The 15,857-nt window shown below is 56.7% G+C and overlaps 1 protein-coding gene across 1 annotated transcript in view; it reads right to left on the reverse strand.

The window, feature by feature from the left end:
- The window catches only part of MOB1A (MOB kinase activator 1A), a gene marked incomplete at its 5' end in the record, with an annotated part of 28,657 nt that extends 13,476 nt beyond the window's left edge, over positions 1-15,181 (reverse strand). The window contains 3 exon segments of the mRNA XM_073618220.1: positions 1,166-1,298; positions 4,783-4,876; positions 15,015-15,181. Of these exon segments, the coding sequence (XP_073474321.1) occupies positions 1,166-1,298; positions 4,783-4,876; positions 15,015-15,181 (394 nt within the window).
- Positions 15,182-15,857: the final 676 nt, after the last annotated feature.

A 15,857-nucleotide genomic window follows, 5' to 3' on the forward strand; every position in this document is an offset into this window, starting at 1 on the left:
AGGGAGGGGGGGGGGGGGAGAGAGCAGAGTCCATAGGGAGGGGAGGGGGGGGGGGGAGAGAGCAGAGTCCATAGGGAGGGGAGGGGGGGGGGGGAGAGAGAGGCAGAGTCCATAGGGAGGGGGGGGGGAGAGAGCGGAGTCCAAAGGGAGGGGGAGAGAGCGGAGTCCATAGGGAGGGGGGGAGAGAGAGCGAGTCCATAGGAGGGGGGGAGAGCGGAGTCCATAGGGAGGGGGGGGAGAGCGGAGTCCATAGGGAGGGGGGGGAGAGAGCGGAGTCCATAGGGGGGGGGAGGAGCGTGGGGGGGGAGAGCGGAGTCCATAGGGGGGGGGGGGAGAGCGGAGTCCATAGGGGGGGGGAGAGCGGAGTCCATAGGGGGGGGAGAGCGGAGTCCATAGGGGGGGGGAGAGCGGAGTCCATAGGGGGGGAGAGCGGAGTCATAGGGGGGGGAGAGCGGAGTCCATAGGGGGGGGAGAGCGGAGTCCATAGGGGGGGGAGAGCGGAGTCCATAGGGGGGGGGGAGAGCGGAGTCCATAGGGGGGGGGGGGAGCGGAGTCCATAGGGGGGGGGGAGCGGAGTCCATAGGGGGGGGGAGCGGAGTCCATAGGGGGGGGAGAGCGGAGTCCATGGGGGGTGGAGCAGAGCGGAGTCCATGGGGGGTGGAGAGAGCGGAGTCCATGGGGGGTGGAGAGAGCGGAGTCCATGGGGGGTGGAGAGAGCGGAGTCCATGGGGGGTGGAGAGAGCGGAGTCCATGGGGGGTGGAGAGAGCGGAGTCCATGGGGGGGGGGGGCGTGGGGGGGGAGAGCGGAGTCCATAGGGGGGGCGTGGACAGGTTGTCTTTAGAAGGCAGCCACAGCCTGAGCAGAAGAGACTGTCCCCCGCCAGCATGCTTTAGAGAAGACCTTGGTGCTCTGTGTGGAAGCAGGGGTCTCTCTGCAGAGGTCTGACACCCCCGGCTGTAATCAGGAAAGCTCATGGTCCCTTCTGATTGGAGAGTTGTAGGTCTCAGAAAGGGGGAGGGGTCAAAGCACATCTCCTCGGCATGGACAATGCGGCCTGTCCCCACATTTATAAATAAAGTTACAGATAGAAGAACAGCGGGCGCCGTCCCCCGGGCGCCGTCCCCCGATGAAGAGCGACACACAGAACGGGACGTTCTTCTTACCGATCTTGGAGGGGAAGAGCGTCTCATCATCCAGCTGATCCTGGACCCAGGTCATCAGATAATCGATGTACTTCGGAGCCGAACACTTGATGGGTTTCTTTATGTTGGTGCCGTCCGCCCAATGATATTCATACCTGGAGGAGGAGGAGAGGGACGTGATTGGAGGAGAAGGCCAGGATATACCATTCTGTGCGGGGGAGGGGAGACGTGATCGGGAAACATTCGATGTGCTCCTCTATGAGGATCTCATTCACATAAAAAGACCCATTTAACCCCTTGACCTCCGGAAGGTTTTACCCCCCCCTTCATGACTCGGGCATTTCCTGCTATTCAGCACTGCGCTACTTTATCTGGAAATTGCGCCGGTCATGTGACAGTCATGTGACACGGTACCCGGAGGACATTTATATCATTTTTTTCCCACAAATAGTATAATAAAAACAGATTTCTTTTAGTGATATTCGATCACCTCTGGGATATAAATAGAAATAAAAGACCAAAAATGTGAAGAAAAAATAAAAATACATTTTCTACTCCGTTATTAAAAAAAACAAAAAAAACAAAAAAAAAAAAAAAAAATCTATTTCTTCATGAATTTAGGAAAATATGTATTCTGCTAAATGTCAAAAAAACACCCCAATCAGTGTTTATTACATTAAAGGCCGGCGGGAGGGAGACGGGGCAGCCGGGTAAAGGCCGGCGGGAGGGAGACGGGGCAGCCGGGTAAAGGCCGGCGGGAGGGAGACGGGGCAGCCGGGTAAAGGCCGGCGGGAGGGAGACGGGGCAGCCGGGGTAAAGGCCGGCGGGAGGGAGACGGGGCAGCCGGGTAAAGGCCGGCGGGAGGGAGACGGGGCAGCCGGGTAAAGGCCGGCGGGAGGGAGACGGGGCAGCCGGGTAAAGGCCGGCGGGAGGGGAGACGGGGCAGCCGGGTAAAGGCCGGCGGGAGGGAGACGGGGCAGCCGGGTAAAGGCCGGCGGGAGGGAGACGGGGCAGCCCGGGTAAAGGCCGGCGGGAGGGAGACGGGGCAGCCGGGTAAAGGCCGGCGGGAGGGAGACGGGGCAGCCGGGTAAAGGCCGGCGGGAGGGAGACGGGGCAGCCGGGTAAAGGCGGCGGGAGGGAGACGGGGCAGCCGGGTAAAGGCCGGCGGGAGGGAGACGGGGCAGCCGGGTAAAGGCCGGCGGGAGGGAGACGGGGCAGCCGGGTAAAGGCCGGCGGGAGGGAGACGGGGCAGCCGGGTAAAGGCCGGCGGGAGGGAGACGGGGCAGCCGGGGTAAAGGCCGGCGGGAGGGAGACGGGGCAGCCGGGTAAAGGCCGGCGGGGAGGGAGACGGGGCAGCCGGGTAAAGGCCGGCGGGAGGGAGACGGGGCAGCCGGGTAAAGGCCGGCGGGAGGGAGACGGGGCAGCCGGGTAAAGGCCGGCGGGAGGGAGACGGGGCAGCCGGGTAAAGGCCGGCGGGAGGGAGACGGGGCAGCCGGGTAAAGGCCGGCGGGAGGGAGACGGGGCAGCCGGGTAAAGGCCGGCGGGAGGGAGACGGGGCAGCCGGGTAAAGGCCGGCGGGAGGGAGACGGGGCAGCCGGGTAAAGGCCGGCGGGAGGGAGACGGGGCAGCCGGGTAAAGGCCGGCGGGAGGGAGACGGGGCAGCCGGGTAAAGGCCGGCGGGAGGGAGACGGGGCAGCCGGGTAAAGGCCGGCGGGAGGGAGACGGGGCAGCCGGGTAAAGGCCGGCGGGAGGGAGACGGGGCAGCCGGGTAAAGGCCGGCGGGAGGGAGACGGGGCAGCCGGGTAAAGGCCGGCGGGAGGGAGACGGGGCAGCCGGGTAAAGGCCGGCGGGAGGGAGACGGGGCAGCCGGGTAAAGGCCGGCGGGAGGGAGACGGGGCAGCCGGGTAAAGGCCGGCGGGAGGGAGACGGGGCAGCCGGCTCATCTTCCCATTTGCAGTTCCAAAGCTCGGGAGAAGAGGAAGCCATCCTCATTCCCCAGCCATAGATCATGAAATGTATGGATTTTATTGACTTTTCATCAGAGGAGGTTATGGATTACGAATCACCTGCCAAGGTGTTGGCACTGGGCCCAAGTGCACCAACCCATGTCCTGGATTTTCTGCAGTTCCGGACTAGTGATTTAATCAACTTTTCTGCTGAGGAACAACAACCTGGTGAGCCTCCAGGAGAAGAGCTGGCATCAGGGCCAGACATCACTGAGCTCTGCCCAGCACCAACAGCAGCTTCAGGCTTCCCGAGAGAAGAGGCAGTCGGCCTTTCTCCCACAACAGGGACATGGGATTTCCTGCCAGCAGCATCTGTGGAGTTACCAGAAACTTCTCTAGCTGAAGCACTGGCAACTGGACAGAGGGTCCAAGACCTCTGCCCCACACCCGTTCTGGAGGCCCAGGGGGAGGAGTTGGCAGTCACTCCCGAGAAGATCAGGATCCAGGGAGAGGAGGTTGTCGTCCTCCCTCCTCAACAGTCAGCCAGAGCGGATGATGTGAGAGCTGAAGCGCCAACAGGGCAGAATGCTACTGACCTCTGCACACAAAAATCCACTCCGCAGGAGCTCTAGGGAGAGAATGCAATTGGCACCTCACAACTGCAGTTTGAGCTGATATCGGCTTGGATGGGCCTGCGGTCTCCAGCAGAAGGGCTGGCAACAGGGCAGAGCGCTGCTGGCCTCTGCCTAACCCCTACAGTGCCTCCACAGCTCCAGGCACCTGAGACGATCAGCCCCTCTCCCCAGCAGACCGAGCCCCGGAATGTTACAACCCCCCAGCTGAAGCGCTGGCAGCTGGACAGAGTCAATGACCTCTGCCCCACATTTACTTTACGACAACTTTTCCTTGCAGCCAAGAAAGGAGATCATGCGGACTGACTATGCAAGTTCACTCTGCCTGACTAACGCATGTCCAGACCAGGTGGGGGTCTGGGACCTTGTTAGTCGACTTTTGATGGGGAAGGAATGTGACAGACTCACCCCGGACAGAGGCTTTTGGAGGGGACTGAATGCTGGCCTCTTACCTACCAACTATGGGCCCTGGCATTTGAGGGAGCTACAAGAATTTAGGAAGATGTTATGTAATGCTAAAGGACATTATTAAAAAGGCCATGAAGGTCTGTCAGTGTAGGACTCCTAGCAGATGTCATCAGCAAGTCACCTGTCTGGGTCCCGTCCATAATGTATTTATTGTAAGTAGGTCTGCTATTGTGTGAAGGAGTTCTGTGTTTATACTTCTGATCATGTGTATTGTGTCTTCCGAGCTAGAAGAGGACAAGTCTGAGTCAGACCTCGGAGTCACACCCAAGCTGGTTAAATGACTAGTTAATTAGCTCATGTTAATTAGTTTCTGGTTACAGTTTGTATTGTTAGGGTAATATGATCATGAGAAGAGCCTCATTCTCAAGTGTATAAAAGCCTGTATTTTGTTCAAATAAACAGTCCTGCCTAGTTCTTGGTTGTAATATGCGGCTATAATATCTATATTCAGACTGGAGAAAGCGGTATATGATGGAAGCACTCAAGCGGGTGTGTGAGACGTTCCGTTGGTGACTTTCATGTGATTTGACAGGTGTGAACAGGGGCTTAACCTTCCACTTTCTATCCAGCCTCATACGTGTACGAGTACATACCTGGGCCCCGCTGACATCACCGAACAGCTGGTCTCTGTGCAGAACTCAGTAATTGTTCCATATAACATGTTTATCTGGTTGAAGAAATCTACGGCTGAAAAACAGAAGATGAAGGGCAAACATGAGGTTAGTTCTATAGATCACTTTACTCATACAAACAGCTTTGATTTACTAAAACTGGAGTGTGTAAAAAAAGATAACCCATCCTCTGCCACGAGGCCCCGGGACCAGAGGCAACCCATCCTCTGCCACGAGGCCCCGGGACCAGAGGCAACCCATCCTCTGCCACGAGGCCCCGGGACCAGAGGCAACCCATCCTCTGCCACGAGGCCCCGGGACCAGAGGCAACCCATCCTCTGCCACGAGGCCCCGGGACCAGAGGCAACCCATCCTCTGCCACGAGGCCCCGGGACCAGAGGCAACCCATCCTCTGCCACGAGGCCCCGGGACCAGAGGCAACCCATCCTCTGCCACGAGGCCCCGGGACCAGAGGCAACCCATCCTCTGCCACGAGGCCCCGGGACCAGAGGCAACCCATCCTCTGCCACGAGGCCCCGGGACCAGAGGCAACCCATCCTCTGCCACGAGGCCCCGGGACCAGAGGCAACCCATCCTCTGCCACGAGGCCCCGGGACCAGAGGCAACCCATCCTCTGCCACGAGGCCCCGGGACCAGAGGCAACCCATCCTCTGCCACGAGGCCCCGGGACCAGAGGCAACCCATCCTCTGCCACGAGGCCCCGGGACCAGAGGCAACCCATCCTCTGCCACGAGGCCCCGGGACCAGAGGCAACCCATCCTCTGCCACGAGGCCCCGGGACCAGAGGCAACCCATCCTCTGCCACGAGGCCCCGGGACCAGAGGCAACCCATCCTCTGCCACGAGGCCCCGGGACCAGAGGCAACCCATCCTCTGCCACGAGGCCCCGGGACCAGACGCAACCCATCCTCTGCCACGAGGCCCCGGGACCAGACGCAACCCATCCTCTGCCACGAGGCCCCGGGACCAGACGCAACCCATCCTCTGCCACGAGGCCCCGGGACCAGACGCAACCCATCCTCTGCCACGAGGCCCCGGGACCAGACGCAACCCATCCTCTGCCACGAGGCCCCGGGACCAGACGCAACCCATCCTCTGGTCCCGGGGCCTCGTGGCAGAGGATGGGTTGCCTCTGGTCCCGGGGCCTCGTGGCAGAGGCAACCCATCCTCTGCCACGAGGCCCCGGGACCAGAGACAACCCATCCTCTGCCACGAGGCCCCGGGACCAGACGCAACCCATCCTCTGGTCCCGGGGCCTCGTGGCAGAGGATGGGTTGCCTCTGGTCCCGGGGCCTCGTGGCAGAGGCAACCCATCCTCTGCCACGAGGCCCCGGGACCAGAGACAACCCATCCTCTGCCATGAGGCACCTGTCCTATTACCTGTGGCTGGGTTTGTACAACCCCATAGAGTAACATGGCTGCCTGCACACAGCCTCAGGAAGCTCCTCATGCTGTATGGCACCTCTAAGATGGAATCCTTAGCTATACCATAGTGTGTGCATACAGGTGTCCATCCCTGTGCAGGGGGTCCCAGTCATGTCAGGTGGGATGCAGTTGTTGCACGGACACCGCCGCTGTGCCCAATCTGACAGGAATGAGGGTGCAGACCCTCGAACACAGGCAGTGCTTCAGGACACGTATGGCTGCCAAATCAGGAGCAGCAGCTGTGCATCCACTGCACCCCCCACCTGACGTGACTGGGACACCTGTACACCCCCCATACAGGTAACCACGCTCCCCACAGCTCCGTGCTATACACACACCCCCATACAGGTAACCACGCTCCCCACAGCTCCGTGCTATACACACACCCCCATACAGGTAACCACGCTCCCCACAGCTCCGTGCTATACACACACCCCCATACAGGTAACCACGCCCCCCACAGCTCCGTGCTATACACACCCCCCCCATACAGGTAACCACGCCCCCCCACAAATCTGTGCTATACACACACCATACAGGTAACCACGCCCCCCCACAAATCTGTGCTATACACACACCATACAGGTAACCACGCCCCCCCACAGATCTGTGCTATACACACCATACAGGTAACCACGCCCCCCCACAAATCTGTGCTATACACACCATACAGGTAACCACGCCCCCCCACAGATCTGTGCTATACACACCATACAGGTAACCACGCCCCCCCACAAATCTGTGCTATACACACCATACAGGTAACCACGCCCCCCCACAAATCTGTGCTATACACACCATACAGGTAACCACGCCCCCCCACAAATCTGTGCTATACACACACCATACAGGTAACCACGCCCCCCCACAGATCTGTGCTATACACACCACACCATACAGGTAACCACGCCCCCCACAGATCTGTGCTATACACACACCATACAGGTAACCACGCCCCCCCACAAATCTGTGCTATACACACCATACAGGTAACCACGCCCCCCACAGATCTGTGCTATACACACACCATACAGGTAACCACGCCCCCCCCACAGATCTGTGCTATACACACCATACAGGTAACCACACCCCCCACAGATCTGTGCTATACACACCATACAGGTAACCACACCCCCCACAGATCTGTGCTATACACATCATACAGGTAACCACACCCCCACAGATCTGTGCTATACACACCATACTGGTAACCACACCCCCCACAGATCTGTGCTATACACATCATACAGGTAACCACGCCCCCCACAGATCTGTGCTATACACACCATACTGGTAACCACACCCCCCCACAGATCTGTGCTATACACACCATACAGGTAACCACGCCCCCCACAGATCTGTGCTATACACACACCATACAGGTAACCACACCCCCCACAGATCTGTGCTATACACACACCATACAGGTAACCACACCCCCCACAGATCTGTGCTATACACACACCATACTGGTAACCACACCCCCCACAGATCTGTGCTATACACACCATACTGGTAACCACACCCCCCACAGATCTGTGCTATACACCCCCCATACAGGTAACCACGCCCCCCACAGATCTGTGCTATACACACCATACAGGTAACCACACCCCCCACAGATCTGTGCTATACACACCATACAGGTAACCACACCCCCCACAGATCTGTGCTATACACCCCCCATACAGGTAACCACACCCCCCACAGATCTGTGCTATACACACCATACAGGTAACCACGCCCCCCCACAGATCTGTGCTATACACACACCATACAGGTAACCACGCCCCCCCACAAATCTGTGCTATACACACACCATACAGGTAACCACGCCCCCCCACAAATCTGTGCTATACACACCATACAGGTAACCACGCCCCCCCACAAATCTGTGCTATACACACACCATACAGGTAACCACGCCCCCCCACAAATCTGTGCTATACACACCATACAGGTAACCACGCCCCCCACAGATCTGTGCTATACACACCATACAGGTAACCACACCCCCCACAGATCTGTGCTATACACATCATACAGGTAACCACACCCCCCACAGATCTGTGCTATACACACACCATACAGGTAACCACACCCCCCACAGATCTGTGCTATACACACCATACTGGTAACCACACCCCCCACAGATCTGTGCTATACACACACCATACAGGTAACCACGCCCCCCACAGATCTGTGCTATACACACCATACTGGTAACCACACCCCCCACAGATCTGTGCTATACACACCATACAGGTAACCACACCCCCCACAGATCTGTGCTATACACATCATACAGGTAACCACGCCCCCCACAGATCTGTGCTATACACACCATACAGGTAACCACGCCCCCCACAGATCTGTGCTATACACACACCATACAGGTAACCACGCCCCCCACAGATCTGTGCTATACACACCATACTGGTAACCACACCCCCCCACAGATCTGTGCTATACACACCATACTGGTAACCACACCCCCCCACAGATCTGTGCTATACACACCATACTGGTAACCACACCCCCCACAGATCTGTGCTATACACACCATACAGGTAACCACACCCCCCCACAGATCTGTGCTATACACACCATACAGGTAACCACGCCCCCCACAGATCTGTGCTATACACACACCATACAGGTAACCACACCCCCCACAGATCTGTGCTATACACACACCATACTGGTAACCACACCCCCACAGATCTGTGCTATACACCCCCCATACAGGTAACCACACCCCCCACAGATCTGTGCTATACACACCATACAGGTAACCACACCCCCCCACAGATCTGTGCTATACACACCATACAGGTAACCACGCCCCCCACAGATCTGTGCTATACACACACCATACAGGTAACCACGCCCCCCACAGATCTGTGCTATACACACCATACTGGTAACCACACCCCCCCACAGATCTGTGCTATACACACACCATACTGGTAACCACACCCCCCCACAGATCTGTGCTATACACACCATACTGGTAACCACACCCCCCACAGATCTGTGCTATACACACCATACAGGTAACCACACCCCCCCACAGATCTGTGCTATACACACCATACAGGTAACCACGCCCCCCACAGATCTGTGCTATACACACACCATACAGGTAACCACACCCCCCACAGATCTGTGCTATACACACACCATACTGGTAACCACACCCCCACAGATCTGTGCTATACACCCCCCATACAGGTAACCACGCCCCCCACAGATCTGTGCTATACACACCATACAGGTAACCACACCCCCCACAGATCTGTGCTATACACACCCCCCATACAGGTAACCACACCCCCCACAGATCTGTGCTATACACACCCCCCATACAGGTAACCACACCCCCCACAGATCTGTGCTATACACACCCCCCATACAGGTAACCACACCCCCCACAGATCTGTGCTATACACACCATACAGGTAACCACACCCCCCACAGATCTGTGCTATACACACACACCATACAGGTAACCACGCCCCCCCCACAGATCTGTGCTATACACACCATACAGGTAACCACGCCCCCAACAGATCTGTGCTATACACACCATACAGGTAACCACACCCCCCACAGATCTGTGCTATACACCCCCCATACAGGTAACCACACCCCCCACAGATCTGTGCTATACACACACACCATACAGGTAACCACACCCCCCACAGATCTGTGCTATACACCCCCCATACAGGTAACCACACCCCCCACAGATCTGTGCTATACACACACACCATACAGGTAACCACACCCCCCACAGATCTGTGCTATACACACACACCATACAGGTAACCACACCCCCCACAGATCTGTGCTATACACACCCCCCATACAGGTAACCACGCCCCCCCACAGATCTGTGCTATACACACCCCCCATACAGGTAACCACACCCCCCACAGATCTGTGCTATACACACCATACAGGTAACCACGCCCCCCCACAGATCTGTGCTATACACACCATACAGGTAACCACGCCCCCCCACAGATCTGTGCTATACACACACCATACAGGTAACCACGCCCCCCACAGATCTGTGCTATACACATCATACAGGTAACCACACCCTCCACAGATCTGTGCTATACACACCATACAGGTAACCACGCCCCCCACAGATCTGTGCTATAAACACCATACAGGTAACCACACCCCCCACAGATGTGTGCTATACACACACCATACAGGTAACCACACCCCCCACAGATCTGTGCTATACACACCATACAGGTAACCACGCCCCCCACAGATCTGTGCTATACACCCCCCATACAGGTAACCACGCCCCCCACAGATCTGTGCTATACACACCATACAGGTAACCACACCCCCCACAGATCTGTGCTATACACACCATACAGGTAACCACACCCCCCACAGATCTGTGCTATACACACACCATACAGGTAACCACGCCCCCCCACAGATCTGTGCTATACACACCATACAGGTAACCACGCCCCCCACAGATCTGTGCTATACACACACCATACAGGTAACCACACCCCCCACAGATCTGTGCTATACACACCATACAGGTAACCACGCCCCCCACAGATCTGTGCTATACACACCATACAGGTAACCACACCCCCCACAGATCTGTGCTATACACACACCATACAGGTAACCACGCCCCCCACAGATCTGTGCTATACACACCATACAGGTAACCACGCCCCCCACAGATCTGTGCTATACACACCATACAGGTAACCACGCCCCCCACAGATCTGTGCTATACACACCATAAAGGTAACCACACCCCCCACAGATCTGTGCTATACACACCATACAGGAAACCACACCCCCCACAGATCTGTGCTATACACACCATACAGGTAACCACGCCCCCCCACAGATCTGTGCTATACACACCATACAGGTAACCACGCCCCCCCCACAGATCTGTGCTATACACACCCCCCATACAGGTAACCACGCCCCCCCACAGATCTGTGCTATACACACCCCCCATACAGGTAACCACACCCCCCACAGATCTGTGCTATACACACCATACAGGTAACCACGCCCCCCCACAGATCTGTGCTATACACACCATACAGGTAACCACGCCCCCCCACAGATCTGTGCTATACACACCATACAGGTAACCACGCCCCCCCACAGATCTGTGCTATACACACCATACAGGTAACCACGCCCCCCCACAGATCTGTGCTATACACACCATACAGGTAACCACACCCCCCACAGATCTGTGCTATACACACCATACAGGTAACCACGCCCCCCACAGATCTGTGCTATACACACCATACAGGTAACCACACCCCCCACAGATCTGTGCTATACACACCATACAGGTAACCACACCCCCCACAGATCTGTGCTATACACACCCCCCATACAGGTAACCACGCCCCCCCACAGATCTGTGCTATACACACCATACAGGTAACCACGCCCCCCACAGATCTGTGCTATACACACCCCCCATACAGGTAACCACGCCCCCCACAGATCTGTGCTATACACACACACCATACAGGTAACCACGCCCCCCACAGATCTGTGCTATACACACACACCATACAGGTAACCACACCCCCCACAGATCTGTGCTATACACACCATACAGGTAACCACGCCCCCCACAGATCTGTGCTATACACACCATACAGGTAACCACGCCCCCAACAGATCTGTGCTATACACACCATACAGGTAACCACGCCCCCCACAGATCTGTGCTATACACATCATACAGGTAACCACACCCCCCACAGATCTGTGCTATAAACACCATACAGGTAACCACGCCCCCCACAGATCTGTGCTATACACACCATACAGGTAACCACACCCCCCACAGATCTGTGCTATACACACCATACAGGTAACCACGCCCCCCACAGATCTGTGCTATACACACCATACAGGTAACCACGCCCCCCACAGATCTGTGCTATACACACCATAAAGGTAACCACACCCCCCACAGATCTGTGCTATACACACCATACAGGAAACCACGCCCCCCACAGATCTGTGCTATACACACCATACAGGTAACCACGCCCCCCACAGATCTGTGCTATACACACCATACAGGTAACCACACCCCCCCACAGATCTGTGCTATACACACCATACAGGTAACCACGCCCCCCACAGATCTGTGCTATACACACACACCATACAGGTAACCACACCCCCCACAGATCTGTGCTATACACACCATACAGGTAACCACACCCCCCCACAGATCTGTGCTATACACACCATAAAGGTAACCACACCCCCCACAGATCTGTGCTATACACACACCATACAGGTAACCACGCCCCCCACAGATCTGTGCTATACACACCATACAGGTTACCACGCCCCCAACAGATCTGTGCTATACACACCATACAGGTAACCACACCCCCCACAGATCTGTGCTATACACACACCATACAGGTAACCACACCCCCCACAGATCTGTGCTATACACACCATACAGGTAACCACGCCCCCAACAGATCTGTGCTATACACACCATACAGGTAACCACGCCCCCAACAGATCTGTGCTATACACACCATACAGGTAACCACGCCCCCAACAGATCTGTGCTATACACACACCATACAGGTAACCACACCCCCCACAGATCTGTGCTATACACACCATACAGGTTACCACGCCCCCAACAGATCTGTGCTATACACACCATACAGGTAACCACGCCCCCAACAGATCTGTGCTATACACACACCATACAGGTAACCACGCCCCCCACAGATCTGTGCTATACACACCATACAGGTTACCACGCCCCCAACAGATCTGTGCTATACACACCATACAGGTAACCACGCCCCCAACAGATCTGTGCTATACACACCATACAGGTAACCACGCCCCCAACAGATCTGTGCTATACACACCATACAGGTAACCACGCCCCCAACAGATCTGTGCTATACACACCATACAGGTAACCACGCCCCCAACAGATCTGTGCTATACACACCATACAGGTAACCACGCCCCCAACAGATCTGTGCTATACACACCATACAGGTAACCACGCCCCCAACAGATCTGTGCTATACACACCATACAGGTAACCACGCCCCCCACAGATCTGTGCTATACACACCATACAGGTAACCACGCCCCCCCACAGATCTGTGCTATACACACCATACAGGTAACCACGCCCCCCCACAGATCTGTGCTATACACACCATACAGGTAACCACGCCCCCACAGATCTGTGCTATACACACCATACAGGTAACCACGCCCCCCACAGATCTGTGCTATACACACCATACAGGTAACCACGCCCCCCCACAGATCTGTGCTATACACACCATACAGGTAACCACGCCCCCACAGATCTGTGCTATACACACCATACAGGTAACCACGCCCCCCACAGATCTGTGCTATACACACACCATACAGGTAACCACGCCCCCCACAGATCTGTGCTATACACACACCATACAGGTAACCACGCCCCCCACAGATCTGTGCTATACACACCATACAGGTAACCACGCCCCCCACAGATCTGTGCTATACACACCATACAGGTAACCACGCCCCCCACAGATCTGTGCTATACACACACCTTACAGGTAACCACACCCCCCACAGATCTGTGTTATACACACCATACAGGTAACCACACCCCCCACAGATCTGTGCTATACACACCATACAGGTAACCACACCCCCCACAGATCTGTGCTATACACACCATACAGGTAACCACGCCCCCCCCACAGATCTGTGCTATACACACCATACAGGTAACCACACCCCCCACAGATCTGTGCTATACACACACACCATACAGGTAACCACGCCCCCCACAGATCTGTGCTATACACATCATACAGGTAACCACGCCCCCCCACAGATCTGTGCTATACACACACCATACAGGTAACCACGCCCCCCCACAGATCTGTGCTATACACACACACCATACAGGTAACCACGCCCCCCCACAGATCTGTGCTATACACACCATACAGGTAACCACACCCCCCACAAATCTGTGCTATACACACACCATACAGGTAACCACACCCCCCACAGATCTGTGCTATACACATCATACAGGTAACCACACCCCCCACAGATCTGTGCTATACACACACCATACAGGTAACCACGCCCCCCACAGATCTGTGCTATACACACACCATACAGGTAACCACGCCCCCCACAGATCTGTGCTATACACACACCATACAGGTAACCACACCCCCCACAGATCTGTGCTATACACACCATACAGGTAACCACGCCCCCCACAGATCTGTGCTATACACACCATACAGGTAACCACGCCCCCCCACAGATCTGTGCTATACACACCATACAGGTAACCACACCCCCCACAGATCTGTGCTATACACACCACACCATACAGGTAACCACACCCCCCACAGATCTGTGTTATACACACCATACAGGTAACCACACCCCCCACAGATCTGTGCTATACACACCATACAGGTAACCACACCCCCCACAGATCTGTGCTATACACACCATACAGGTAACCACGCCCCCCACAGATCTGTGCTATACACATCATACAGGTAACCACGCCCCCCACAGATCTGTGCTATACACATCATACAGGTAACCACGCCCCCCACAGATCTGTGCAGACACCCCGGGGGGAGATGAGGGGGAGAGGGGGATGACACCCCGGGGGGAGATGAGGGGGGGAAGGGGGAGACTCACTGTTGACAGCGATCCATTCATTGAGATCCTCGCCCTCCGGTAACATGACGGCCTGTCTGAGGTTCCCACTGCCCAGAGTGGCCTCCGCATGTTTCAGGAGTTCATACTGGTGAGAGCCTTCCGGAATGTTCTTCTTCGGCTTGAAGGTCTTCGATGATCGATTTCCACTGGAGAGACAAAGACCAGCAGAGTGACGCAGAGAGCTACTTACCTCCTACCCACCTACCTACCCCGCCCCACCTACTACTCCGCCCCACCTACCTACTACCCCGCCCCACCTACCTACTACCCCGCCCCACCTACCTACCCCGCCCCACCTACTACCCACCTACCTACCCCGCCCCACCTACCTACTACCCACCTACCTACCTACTACCCCGCCCCACCTACCTACTACCCCACCCTACTACCCCGCCCCACCTACCTACCCCGCCCCACCTACTACTCCGCCCCACCTACCTACTACCCCGCCCCACCTACCTACTACCCCGCCCCACCTACCTACCCCGCCCCACCTACTACCCACCTACCTACCTACTACCCCGCCCCACCTACCTACTACCCCGCCCTACTACCCCGCCCCACCTACCTACCCCGCCCCACCTACTACTCCGCCCCACCTACCTACTACCCCGCCCCACCTACCTACTACCCCGCCCCACCTACTACCCACCTACCTACCTACTACCCCGCCCCACCTACCTACTACCCCACCCTACTACCCCGCCCCACCTACCTACTACCCCGCCCCACCTACCTACCCCGCCCCACCTACCTACTACCCCGCCCCACCTACCTACCCCGCCCCACCTACCTACTACCCCACCCCACCTACCTACCCCG

Source organism: Aquarana catesbeiana, linkage group LG03 (assembly GCF_042186555.1).
Source record: "Aquarana catesbeiana isolate 2022-GZ linkage group LG03, ASM4218655v1, whole genome shotgun sequence".
Taxonomy (NCBI): Eukaryota; Metazoa; Chordata; class Amphibia; order Anura; family Ranidae; genus Aquarana; species Aquarana catesbeiana.